Source organism: Acomys minous (assembly GCF_964271855.1).
Source record: "Acomys minous genome assembly, chromosome: 11".
Classification (NCBI taxonomy): domain Eukaryota; kingdom Metazoa; phylum Chordata; class Mammalia; order Rodentia; family Muridae; genus Acomys; species Acomys minous.
Genome location: NC_140492.1, coordinates 8,003,408 through 8,017,529, shown reverse-complemented (window position 1 = coordinate 8,017,529; position 14,122 = coordinate 8,003,408). Strand labels below are relative to the sequence as shown.

Here is a 14,122-nt window from a genome sequence, read left to right as displayed (position 1 = left end):
GTCTGTCTGAAGTAATGGTGGCAGGTGACACTGGAGATGATGCTGGGCCATGATGCCTGGATAGATCAGGAGCTGTTGTGTGTGGCCAATGGGCAGTTTGCCTCTCTCCATCATCTTGGTGCGGATGGGTACCTCCTGGGGTTCCTCAACCTCTCTGATAGTGTCCACTTGACAGAATTATTCTCCAAGAAGATAGAGCCCAACCGTAGGTGCTTAGAAAAATCTCTGTGGAGGCCAGATGACCCCTCTTGGAAGTTTACTGGCAGGTAGACCGGGGAGCAGAGTGTGGAATAGTGGACTTTCACTCATGCCGGGGTGGAAGAGTCCCCAGGAGAAAGATAATAAGCAGTAGTGACCAAGACCCTGTTGGGTGCTTCTGTGTCACCTTTCCTGGTACCTCATTAGGCAGAGCCAATTGCATGGCCCAACTTTGAGCCAGGAAAGAGACTGCCTTTCCTACTATAGGGGTTATAGCCAGCTACTGTGACTCATTTGTCTGCTTCTAAGAACTGAGTTGTGCCCCGCAGTCTTCAACTAACCCACCCATCCCCCCACCCCACCCCCACCCCCATCGAGGTTTTTGGTGATAAGGCCTTTGGGGGGTTTTAGGACTAGATGAAATGAGGAGGGGGGGCCTTATAAGAGACACAGAGAGTTTGTATTGTCTGGGTGCCATGTGCAGTCAGTCCCTCTCCCAAGGGTGGCCCTCTCCCAACTAGGAAGGAAGATCTCACTAGAACCGAGCTGTTGCTTGCTTGATCTTAGACTTTCAACTTCCAGAAGTGTGAGACAATGTCTCTTATTTGAGTTCCCCGCTCTGTGGCATTTTGTTACGGTAGCCTGTGCTGGCCAGCTTTTCATCGCCATAGCCAAATATCTGAGGTGATAAGTTCATGAAGAAGAAAGGTTTTATTTCTGACTAACACCTCTGAGGGTTCCAGTCTGTGATTGATTGGCCTCATTGATTGGGGGAGGGGGCAGGGTCTGTGGTGAGGCACAGCATTGGGGGGCAGAGTGAGTATGTGACAGGGCAGAACTGCTAAAGTTACAAGCCAGGGGACAAGGAGAAAAAGAACGCAGAGCCCGACGGTCCCTTCCCAGAGCATGCACCAGCTGCTTAAGGATTTCCAGTAGACCCCGCTCCTGAAGAGAGCCCATTTCTTCTAAGAATGCCATCCTGGCAACCAAGCCTTGAAAAGTGCATGGACCGCTCGCTGGTGGAGACCTGCCCAAAGCACGGCGTTGATAGACCAGGCTGAGCAAGACACATAACATCCCTACAAGTGCCCTGTAAACAGAGACAGTGGCAGGTGGTGTGGAGGCTGCTTAAAGCTGAGAAAGCAGCAGAGAGGCCCTTTAACCTGCTCCTGAGAGCTGGGCGATGCTGGCCAGGTACGGAACGGGTAGGAGGGGAGGTTCCAGGCAGTGTGTACTGTGCAGGCAGAACTGGCCCATCTGATCGCAACCAACTCTTAAGGTCTTGGTGAAAACAAGACACCTTCAAGCTTCTTTAGAAGATGGATTTTTCCACTGCCTGAGAGTCCTGTGTCAGAGGTAGGGATTAGGTTTCTGTGTGGCATCCACGGCTTTGTTGACAGGACCTGGGAAATGGAAACCCAAGAGAACTCAATTCAAGGCTGTTTAAGATGAGTGGACATGGAGGCCACCATCTCTCTGCTCCAGCGCCGTTATTACAGAATGCCCTTTTCTTCCTTATTGCCATGAAACAGCGTAGTGAAGAACAGATCTCTAAAAGCAAAAGCAAACTCCTCCCCAGGGGTTTTGAGCCTGTTGGGGATTAACCCTGAGGCTTGTGGGGCTGCTGAAGAGGGAACCCCAGCCTGTTACATAGGAAGGCTTAGACAGCCTGGAGTGCTTGGAGCACCCCTCTGGTGACGTCAGCATTATCTACAGGAAGCAAGATGGGGTCTTGTGGTGGTCATTGTTTTCAATAGTGTTATTTTCAGGACCATACAAATCATCCTTAAAATCCTCTTCACCTTTTCCCCTCGCCTCACTCAGCGGTCTTGAACGCACACACGTACACATTCAGTCTCTCCCTCCCTCTCCTCCTCCTCCTCCTCCTCCTCCTCCTCCTCTTCCCTCCTCCCCCTTCCAGTGAACTTTGAGATTTTAGACAACAAACTAGAATGTTCGTCCTGGTACATCAAAAATGTATTATTGCTTCTTAACTTTTCCTCGGAGTGGCATATGTCCTGATTTGAAAATAACTTTAATGCAGATTGATTGATGATTGAAATACTGGAAGGAGCTAATTGCAAGATAAGTTAAAGTATATAAGTGCAGGTTTATTGGAAGCAGCTCTCAGCCGCTATGCATGTGGGGGGGGGGGTGCATGGAGATAGATAAGAGGGAGGGAGAAGAAGAAGCACAGAAAGAGGGGGGGTGACCAAAATGTCTGGGTAACATAGTGAAGGGGGAAGGGAAGCTCAGAGCAGGAGCAGGGTATGCCAGCCATGCCCTGCACAAGGTGGGGGCCAAGGGATGTCTGAAAGCAAACAGATTTTTCTTTTCAGCCTACCTGATCTGGAACTCACTCTATAGACCAGGCTAGCCTCAAACGCAGAGATCCACCTGCCTCTGCCTCCTGAGTGCTGGAATTAAAGGCATGCACCACCACCACCCTGCATCAGATGTACTTTTTAAAAAATATATTTTATTAATTTATTCATATTACCCCTCAATTGTTATCCTATCCCTTGTATCCTCCCATTCCTCCCTCCCTCCCATTTTCCCCTTAGTCCCCTCCCCTATGACTGTGACTGAGGGGGACCTCCTCCCCCCTGTATATGCTCATAGGGTATCAAGTCTCTTCTTGGTCAGATGTACTTTTTAATTGAATGGAATATATTATGATGCTTGTTTGAGAAGCTCAGCGAGCCTCTAAGGATATGAAAAATGGACACCAGGAGTCGTGTCCCTTCAGAGAGGAGGAGGAAGAGGAGGAGGAGGAGGAAGAGGAAGAGGAGGAGGAAGAAGCATCCTCACAGTTTGCCCTTGTGGCTGTGGAGATTGGGTGCAGAATCGTAAGCAGCACACAGGTTCTCCTGCACTTCCTGAACCCTCTTTCACAGAGCTCATGGCAGGGAGCCTGCCTTTTCCCAGTGCCTGTGGGCAGATAAGTTGAGCAAGAGGCACCATGCTATTTCCTGTGCCCCCATCTCTCTACAGAACAGGGTGCTCAGGAAGAGAACGGCAAAATCTGGGCCGGGTCCCAGGCTCTGCGTTTTGCAGAGATGATGCCCACTGCTGTTCCCTGGGGGCAGGGGTCACACACAGAAGGAGTTTCTCTGTCTTCATGACAAAAGGTGGTGAGGACAGCTGCAGGGAGGAGATCTCTGCTCATCTGGGGAAGCTGAGGGTTTTTTGACATTTAAAAGAGAAGTTCCACGCTAGCTGGGGGTGGTGGTACATGCCTCTAAGCGCAGTGGTGATGCATTTGAGGCTATCCTGGGCTACATAGAAACCCTGTCTCGAAGATGAAGCTTCCGTTAGCTTTGGGGATTTTTAAGTTAATAAAATACAAGGTATTTCCCCCCCCCCCATTTGAAGCTAGCACATTTATTAAATAGATCAGGGAAGCAAAAGGAGCTAGCATCTTGAAATCCATCAGGAAATATTTTCTTACCAAATGCAGACCATTTAAATGGAAGAGGGTTGGGCCAAGGATATTTTTAGATGGACGAACTATTTCTATTTCCTTTCAGGGCCTTGAATTGGGAGTTGTTACTAAAAATTGATGCAGAAAGAAAGGAGATAACTTTCTGATGGGGGTCAACTTTAAGTTTCTTAAGGTAACCCTTTATTGTAGAACTGAGTGGAACCAAGGTATGGGCGATTCCCCTCAGCTGATCCCTCTATGAGCCAGGTGGTTGCTGAGGGCTCCTGGCCATATGGCTCCAAGACTAGTGGCTTCACTCCCCACCTGCCCTGCAGAGTGACACTTGCTTTGTTCCTTGCATCGAGGTCAAGTTTCTGGCAGCTTCTCCAGGGAGCACTGACTCTGCATCTCTCCTCTCGGAGATAGCAGCTTTTCCTTCAGGGAATATTTTAAGGTCTCTGGACTGATGATCAGGGTCAGCATTTGCCTTTTGACTCCGTACCACCGACTCCACACTCTTCTCCCGGGGGTCCTTTCCTTCTTCCAGCTGTCTACAACCGGCACCAGCTCCTCCTCTTTCGACACCAGAGCGGTGTGCAATGTCTGCCACTCTGTTGGCTTTTCCAGCCTGCAGTGACTCCCTCCTCTTCCTCCACTCTTGCACCGCTCTCTTTCCGTCCCTGTCTCTGTAATTGCTGGCTTTCTTCAAAGCTGTCTTGGAGTCATAGAGGTTCTGTGTCTGCCGCAGAGAACCCAGGAAACCCCTGGGCCATATTTCAAAAGGCTTTTCAGGAAATTCTGAGCATGTTTTGAAACTCCGCCTGATTCTATGGGATTACAGAGGTTTATAAACCGCATTCCCCAAGTCTCCCTTGGTATTCTCACATACTTGTGAAATGTCAAAGGGGCCGCATTTCTCTTCCTCCACATATTAAACATGGATGAAAACTCCAGGGGAGAGGAATTAAGATGTCCAGTCTGGTTTCTCTTTTGAAAATCTCCTGGGGCTAAAATGTGGCTTTCTATTATCATTTGCAGTATAGCTCAAATACAATTGTACTTTTTGTTGTTTGTTGTTCAGTTTTATTTTTTTTTAACTTATTTTATTTATTTTTAATGAAACAACATAGAAGATTATTTGGTGCTTAATTTACACCAGACACTGCACTTAGCTCTTCCTCTGGTTTCAGTTATTTAGCCCTCAGATTGTCTTATATTTCACGGGTAATAACCTTGGCATGAAGTGAGAGAAATCATCTGAAAGGGATTGTGAGGTTTGTTTTTTGTTTGTTATTGAGCGAGTTTTTTTTTTTTCGAGACAAGGTTTCTCAGTGTAGCCCTGGCTGTGTAAGAACCGGAAACTTCTTGTAAGGCAGTCAAGATATTGCTTGCTTGTTGCAGTTCCCTAGTGCCATCTTGAAGACAGTATCTTTTATCCTTATCTGTGGTCTAAAGTAGACAAGAGAGAGAGACAAGGGCCAGTGTATTACGCTGTGATGAGTGGATTTTTTTTTCATTCTTTGAGGCCAACAGGTGATAAGGAGCCAAATGACTTGGTGTCTTCAGGCCTCCCGGAAGGAAGTGTTAACAAAGGTTTTAGGGTTGTTCTTGGTTCAGACATTCAGCAAACTCCTTCAGGCAGCTCCTTTCCCACCACACAGCATCCTGCTTCTGTGGCGTTACAAGCATTCAACCTGTGACAAAGAAGCCACCTGTACCCGAAAGTAAGACATGACTTGAAAGGTGGCAGGGCAGTGTCTTCGGGCTTGGGTAGTGTATGCTGCCCTCTGAGAGGAAAGGCGGTCTTGAGGTCCTCACTTGTTGGCTTAGGCTCAGGGCTTGTTGTTGTTTCAGTGTTATGAGCGCAGGAATCCAGAATTAGGTTCAGTAAGTTTATGACTCCGTATCACTAAAATACCAAAACTAATTTACATGCTAAAATTGCCGAGACTAAGGAGCCCCAGCGTATTCCAGTAAAGACATTAACATAATGTAGTGGGGCCAGTGCTGAAGAGGAACTGGATGGCTGTTGATAGTTCATATAACCCTCCCTGCTAGGCGCAAGTGCTTGGGAGACTGGCAGACCTACTGTGATGACTTGACTCTCCTCAAAGCCTTGCCTGCCAAGGACCGTCACCTATTGAACCATTTCGCTGGCCCCCAGAGGGCTCGTCAAGCCACATATTACAAGGCCTTGCCTCTGAATCTCTGACTCCCTGAATTTGGAGCCAGGCCCAGGAATACGTACTTTCGAGTGTTCAAGCAGGACTGATGCATTGGCGTGAGGCGTTAGCTCTGGGAAGTGGTGCACTGCGCATCACTCACGGGAGAAGTCCATTTTGCCTCTTCCTCTTAGCTGGTTCTCACTGAGGGAGAGAACCTGGCTTTGGTCCAGAAGCAATGCACAGAGGACACAGGCTCTGGCTTAGTATTTGGCCACCCTCTTCCTTCATCCCTGTGTGGGACAGGCGGCCTCCAGGCTGCCTGGAGCAGTTTATTTTGGAGGTGACTGTTGAGTGGTCTTCAGTAACTGTGGAAGAGGTCAAAAGTTTTCCATCCATTAGTGCCTGTATCCAAGGCCTCTTCATAGATACAGATCTTAGAATTTTGAGATGGCTTAGTTGTTTCCTTCTCTGTTAGTGCTGAGGACTCCCCCACAGCCAAGATGTCTGGCTCTACCTAAAATACATCAAAGACACAGCACCATAGAGTGGGTCTTTGAGTAGGTACCCATCCCACCTCTCCTTCCGTCCCCTTCCAAACTGTCTCCCTCAGCTTACTAAGTTCCATCTGTTGTCACAGCTAGCCTGGCTGAGTTTTAACCCGGCGTGCCCCCTTCATATGCCTCTGTTGCCTCCTTGCTTTCTTTTTGTGTGATCTGTCACTTCATTCTGACTTACAGCAACACTGTGTGCTTGCTGCCGTGGTCTCCAGCCCTCCCTCTGCCCTTTTTGTTAAGTAACTTATTTGGCCATGGAACTTTTGTTTGTATCTGTTCACACCCCACGGGATGTGTTGCACTGAGCACACACCAGGAGTTACTGCTGTCTGTGACTGTGCACATGCCTTGTCTGTTCTTGTCTCGTTTTTCTTCGTTTATGTAATCTGTCACATGGCTGTGCCCAGCTGCAGAGCTCATGCATAAAACACTTACCTGAGAGGCTCTCTGGTCTTAAAAGTCCTTTGTCTCCTTAACTGAACTCGAGTCAAAAACAGCGCTGCCCAACATTTTCTTGCTCTCTCTACTCTCATTTCACTCAAAGCAGTTGTGCTTACTAACTTAGAGTATGTTTGCTCATTGCTGGTGTCCCTCCAACTCAAAATCCAAAATGGCGGCATCCTTGTCTGCCTGACAGTACTCAGAGAGAGGCATCCAGCAAAAATCTGTGGAATGAATGTTTGTGTGTCTGCCTCCCTGACTCCAGTCTGAGTTCAGAGAGAGAGCTGGGGCCTCAGCTTATGTCTGAAATCCGAGAGTGCTTTATGCTGAAGCTGTGGGCTCCGTTACCTGTCATTATATGGAATGCAGAGGCGCCTCTGTGGAATTAGGCCTCAGGGGTCTTAATTTCAGTCTCATTGGCTCTGTTTTGACTGGAAATCCTGTTTCCGCCTGGGGTGCCTTTGATCAGTGGAGACCTCCTGGCAGACAGGCAAACATTTCTTCCCAGTCAGGAAATCTCGTCAACATGATAGTAGGTTTATCCATGGAGAAAACACAATCCTCCCAGAAGACTTTGCTGTCCTCTGGGTTGCCTTTGGGTGGAAGAAATAAAGCCCGCTCTGCAATAGCTCAACCAGAGCCGAGATATTGGGCCAGGGCCTGGTGGCCGAGTCTCACAACAAACAATCCAATGAGAAACAAGGCTGGGAAGGACTTCCCTTAGTGACAAGCCAGAGCAAAATTCAAGAGACAATAAAAGACTGGCTTTGGGGGTGGGGTTTTGGTCTCAAAGGGCTGAGTGAAGAGCAGACGCCCTCCTTAGCCTTGTAGGTCATGCCTTGTATCGGTTCATCTGTCTCTCACGTCCTACCTTGTACATCATACCTGGAAAGATCACAGGCTGGCAGGGTCACTCTTGAGGCTCCTCCCAGTGGTCCCACATACTTTCCTCTGGAATCCTTCAGTATTGATGACATTTCCCCAATATAACCTGAGTGTCCCCTGCCCAAATGCTTCCGACCAGAATCGTGCTTGGGTTGGAATCTTTGTGTATATATAGTGAACTTTGCTGGGTATGGGACTCTGGGCTGGTGATTTTGAGTCGTGCCCTTCCTGCACCTTTGTTTTGACTACAACCTGCCACCTGAAGGCAGAGGTGTGACTTGCTGCCTATGGCATTGCTTTGGTGGTCAAGAGGCTTCAGAATGTGGGGGATTTTAGGTTTTCCAGAGTTTTCCCTCCTCCTCGAGGCAGCCCTTTCTGCTCTTGCTCATCTCCAAGTCCCTTTGGTAGGTCTGCACAGTGTTCTCACCACAGACTTTCACATGTCAACACCTCAACCATGACGTGATGCGAGGGTTCTAGAAAGATACCTCAGTCAGAGGCAGGGGCGTGGATGCTGGCTTCATCTGTGTGCTCTTTGTCTTCAGCACCCGGGGCCTCTTCTGTTCTCACCTTCGTTGTCTCTCTTTTCAGAGGCGTGAACATGTATGCCATGTTGACGGGGACCCTGCCTTTCACAGTGGAGCCTTTCAGCCTGAGGGCTCTGTACCAGAAGATGGTGGACAAAGAGATGAACCCCCTCCCGACCCAGCTCTCCACAGGTAATGGCGCCCGCTGCTCTGCATGAGGGTTCTGGCGCCTGTGCGCGGATAGGTTTGGACTCATTTTGGAAGTAGTATTTGTCTGATGGTGAGTTCCTTCCCCAAGTTGAAACCACAGAAGTCGCTGGCCTTCCCATCCCTAAGAAGCCAGACCATTCTTGTGTGTGTGTGTGTGTGTGTGTGTGTGTGTGTGTGTGTGTGTGTTCTCTTTTTCCCTTGTAATTTGGAAGCTCTGATTCCCTCCTTTGGTCTTTGTTACAAAACACATATATTAAGAGGGGCTTGCATTCCTTGCTTGGGAAGTCGTTGCAGGCCCAATTCTTTGAAAGCTCACCGTTTTACAGTGTTTCCTTGGAAAGGAGAAATTTTCTTTCATCTGTTTACTATAAAGAAATATTGGTTTCATTCATTTATTGGGTCTGTGATTTGTTTTATTATGTGAATTTTTGAGGCAGTTAAAAGCTTTCAGGTATATGTAGGTTCGGTTGCTTCATTAGAATAAATCATAGATGTGTTTGAGAAGTTCCCCTCAGACTTTAGCAGCTTCCAGTCACAGTAAAAGGCTTGAATAGAGATTTGGTTTCAGACTCAGTAAATTAATAGGATCTGATCTCTTGTTTGCTTCACAATCCACATCAAATTTCTGGCCTCCGCTCAGCTCTGGTCATTTAATTGTTCTGTTAGAATAAATCTAGGTTCACTGAAATGAAGCTTTTGACCAAAAAAGGATAATTATTTAATTTCCCCCTTTCTGATACATGGATAAAATAGAGCATTTTACTTTGGCACTGTTAAGTATTTTTCCCTTGGGTTTGTAAGCGTCTGGGAAACTGACCCGAGATTTGCTCTTGTCAGTGGATCCGACTTGAAATGAGTTCTTGAGCATAATTATCTAATCCGGCTGCACTTTCACCTTGCAAGTGAGATATAATCTCTAGAGGTTGAGAGCCAGAAAGCATTGTGTCTGCAGGAAGAGAAGTTGCAGTACTGACTTCTAGAAGAAATATTTCTGCCACTGGAGTCCTACCCCATTAAGTTAGAAAACATATGACATATTGAAGGAATCGCCACATCGAAGCATTAGGGCAGCACTTAGTGTTGGGAAGTGTTGCAAAGCATTGTGGGAAGAGTTCAGTCATACTTCCATTTATTCATCATTTCATATGTACTCTCTTAGGCCATGACAACTAATCACATGCTGCGTGTTCTAGATGCCAGAAAGAGAGGGAATGAGTCACACGCAGCCTCTGCCCCTCCACAGAGTGTAAACATCTACGGGAGAGTTATAGGTGTATACATATGCCTACACACACACACGTGTATACATATGCCTGTGTACACACACACACACACACACACACACACACACACACACACACACACACTAATGTCAGATAGTTGAATGTCGGTACTTTAAGTGAAGTAATAGATACTAATTCAGTTAAGGGCATAGAAAGTAAAGTTTTAAAGAAAACTAATAAAATGTTTTCAAAAACAGTTTCTTGTTGAGACTTTTTTTCTTTTTGATGCTCACATAGTTTAAGGCACCCAGTTTCCCACAATGCTGATATCTTGGCGAAATTTACTTTAGGAAGCTGACTTTCATAAAATCCACAGCTCCATGCAAATTTATCACATGTGTAAATTGCCACTAGCATCAGGGCACATAGTTGCATCACAAGGGTCCCTCTTTTCCCCTGTGTGGCCGTTGCCTTCCTCCCTGCCAGCCCCTCCCTGGTCACTATCCTTCCTCCGTCTCTCTGGCATTTTTTAAATGAATGAATTATAGCGATGGACAAATGTACAAAATGTGTACAGATGTGTGCAAATCCCTTGTCTCACTAAGATAGACGTTAAATGTTAACATGCATTTTAGTTGTTGGATGCATCAGAGCCTTGTTTCTTTCCACTGCTGAGCAGTGTTCCCGGGGAATGGACATACCACAGTTTGTTTAACCATTCACTCGTTGAAGGACCACTCAATGGGTTCCAGGTTGGGACCACCATCAACGAAGCTGCTGGGGTTTCTGTGAGACAAATGGCTAAGAACAAAATCACTGTGTCAGTAAGTGCAGACAGTTCTGTAAGAAGGCGCCACACTGTTGTTCAGAGTGGCTGTGCCATTTTGTATTCCCCTTTGAATATTCCGTTTGCAGTCTCATTATACAGACTTAAACATTGTCACTCTCGGGATAATCCTGACGTGCTTCTGATGGTTTAGAGCCTGCCTTGTCCTAAGTGACCTATAACACAGGACACTAGGAAGATGCCGGGAAAGAGCAAGCAGGGGTCGCTGAACATTGGTGAGACCCTGAGAAGTTAGACAATTGCTGATTTTTTTTTCTGCCTTAAGTCACAATAATAGTGGTCGGTCCCAATTCTCAGTGGCTTAGGACCACAAGGACTTCCTATTAATTGTGCTTTCTATTAATTGAAAGTTGGATCAATGATAGAAGACTTCCGAGCCCAAATGGGGTCTCAACCCATTGCGGGACCATGCGGGGAAGGCAACATGGGGTGTGCGGGTATGTGTGTGTGGGTTCCGGCCCAGCAGCAAAAGCCACCCATGCCTTCCGTATCCAGGCATGGCACATGGCCTCAGTCAGGTAACGGGGATGGGGTAGTGCAACCCCACCATGGCTCCTGAGGGTGGAAAGGCAGAGATACATGTGAACAGCGCTAGTGTGAGCTGCACACAGGTTGTAGGAGAAGAAGGCCATAGCAACAAGCCTGCTCCCTGTGTTCCCTCACAGTACCATCTGTCATAGCATGAGACGCTAGTTCACCAGCAACAAGTGTCGCTCCCCTTTGTGGAACAGAATGCAGGCATTTTCCCGTCACCAACTTTTTACTCAGTCAGGCAAGGTAAAAAGCCATTGTTCCCAGTTTACCAACGAGGAAACTGAATCTCAGAGTAATTAAGTTGGCTTGACTGAAAAAAATCTGGATTTTCCTCCGTATTCTATTACTCCTTTCCCACATGCACACTCACATATGAGTGTGCGTATGTGTGCGGTGTCTACAGAGGCCAGAAGAGGTAGTCTAACACGCCGGAGCAGGAGTTAGGAGTTCTGGTGAGCCACCCAACATGGGTGCTGGGATCTGAACTTGGGTCCTCACCCTTAACTGCTGAGCCATCCCTCCATCCCCCTTTCCTTGTTTAACTCACACTCTTTTCCCTCCGCTGCCCCTGAACTTGCAAGCTTTCTCTCTTGTCGTCTTCAGGCCTTGTACCTTGGGTGATGTCATTGAAAACGGAAAGGGCACCAATGTCACCATCTATGGAGAACATACATCATCATCGATTTGATATTCTGTCTGTCCCCTCTGCAGTGACTGCACCAATTAAATCTTATTCCATTTAGATGAAATTCAAAGTTTTATTTTATTTTTATTGTAGCAAATTTTAGTTGGGGGAAAAAAACCAAGATTGCAGCGCGCCTGTCCTGGTGCATCTATGAAATGTGCGGGGAATTGCCTCCTTGTTCCCAGCCCGTAGTTGGAAACCTTCAGCTTTGGGGGCCTTCCCAATTCTGTCTCTAGTTGGTTTCCGCTTTCTGCAAGCTGGCTCTTGCATATCACAGAGTTAGCGAATGCTTTTCGAGGCTGAGAGATTTTTCCGACAGTTTACTCTTTCATCACGGCGCCATAGCAATAGCATTTATAACACGTTCCAAACAGACACTTCCAATTATGAGGATTTTGTCCCACAGATGGACCAAAGCAAAGCTGAAGAAGCATTGGCATTGGTGGAGGCTGGGCCTGCTTTCGACTTCCAAGAAGGCTTAACCACCCATTGTCAATGGATTCTTGGCTGAGAGGTGCCGAGGAGGCAGCCTCCTGCCAGGACAGGCCTCTGCTCGCATCTGGCTGGCTGCTCTAATGTCAGGTGGCTTTGTCTGCTGTCTGCAGTCTTTGCCTTTGGCAGTGTCCAGTGCTCACACAGGCCAGTTCAGACTTGAGAAGTCTAGCTGCTCCTGAAAGAAAGGGTGTTAGCACCACGGTGGTATGACGTGCAGGTGACGGAGGCCTCATTTGGCCCACTTCAGCTGGAGTTCAAGAGTCAGCTTGGAGCCTAAGAGTCAGCTTGCAGGTGGAGGGTGGCCTGTGACTGTGCTAGATTCCACCTTCTGGGATGATGGTGAGTGTGTGGTCCCTCTTGGTCCCAGAGACATGGGTATTTTCAAGATGCAAGGACAAACTTCAAAGCACTTGGAGGCTGTTCACAAAGTCTTTTCAGGATAGGATGCGATGTTCGTGATGTCCAGAGGCACATGACTCATCAGCAGAGACTTGAACTAAAATTGCTTGTGCTCATCAGCAATTTGTGAAGATTTAGAGACTTTGTGGTGAAAAGAACACACATCCGAGTATCCTTAGCTGTTCTGGTTGATCATTTTTTCAAAGAAGCCTGGCCCTGGGGGCAAAAGGCTGCCAGTCCTTTAGAGGTGGCCATCAGAGATCACAGAAAGCACCCTAACTCAACACCCCAGTTCACTTAGTCAAACTGCCCCTTTTCCTCGAACAACAGATGCCCCTGTTTAAAATCCAAATGGTTTGTTAAGGAGATGGTGGCTCAGTGAGTAAGAGGGCTTGGTGTTCAAGCAGGAAGACCCGAGCACCCACATTAAAAAGTCTGAATAATTGCAGATAGGCCTATAGCCCCACTGTTGCGGAGGGCAGAGACAGGATTTGCTGGTTCTTGTTGGCCTCCAAGCTCCGTGAGGAGACCCTATTGTGGAAGGTAGTGGCATAGGACACTTGGCATCGTTCTCTGGCCTCTTTGTCTGCACACGCCACACCAAAACCAACCAAACAAACCAAAAAGCCCTCGGGTGACTCTTGTAGTATAGGGGTGCAGAGGGGAGGGAAATATCTGTTCAAAATTAAGAACCTCTTTTTGGGGAAGACTTTAGGAAAGTTTTTATTTGAAGACTTAGCTATAAAACTGATGATGTTGAGGCTGGAGAGATGGCTCAGCAGTTAGCAGCTCAGTTCCCAGCATACACATGGTGGCTCTCAGCCTCCTGTGACTCCAGTTACAGGGGGGGGGGATGCCTCCTTCTGGCCTCTGTGGGCACTGCATGCACATAGTGCAATTACATACACGCAGGCAAAAATCACTCATAAAATAAAAATAAGTGAATCTTAAGGGGGGGGAAAGCCTGGTAGTGTTAAATGTACTTTGTGGCTGTTATGGCACTTAAACATTCATTTGGCTCCTACGTACTTGCAGGCAGGTGGCCGCACACCAGCTGCAACCTGCATGAGATACCCACATCAAAGGGCTGTTTCTCTGGAGCTGATTCTGGTCTCACGACTGGCCTCGCTTTTGATGGCTCCATTTCTACCATAGAAAAGCCACTCACAGAGGTTTCATCATTCTTTAAAATGCAGTGTAAAATGGCAACACAAGGCAAATGAAAAAGCGAATTTTCATGACTGCTCTTGGATAAGTGGAGTCCTATTTTAAAAAAAAACTGGGAAAGAGCTCTTGACAATAAGACAGAACAAATTGGAGTTAAGAAAAAGGAAATTGTTGTCTTGGACTTACTATTTGGTACAATAGAAATTGGATTTATAGAAGATGAATGGAAGAACTATTTGGTGGTGGGGCCTATGGAGATAGTTTAGTCAGTAGAGCACTTGAGATGCAAGCGTAGGGCCCTGAGTTCGAGTCCCCATATCCTGCATAAGAACAGTGGGCGTGGTGAACCCCAGGACCCGTGCCTGTAA

General features: G+C 47.3%; 1 protein-coding gene across 1 annotated transcript in view; it reads left to right on the top strand.

The window, feature by feature from the left end:
- Positions 1-14,122, top strand: part of HUNK (hormonally up-regulated Neu-associated kinase) — a 115,158-nt gene that overhangs the window by 70,296 nt on the left and 30,740 nt on the right. The window contains exon 5 of the mRNA XM_084800537.1: positions 8,259-8,386. Coding sequence (XP_084656663.1) covers positions 8,259-8,386 — 128 coding nt within the window. The remainder of the gene's footprint in view (positions 1-8,258; positions 8,387-14,122) is intronic.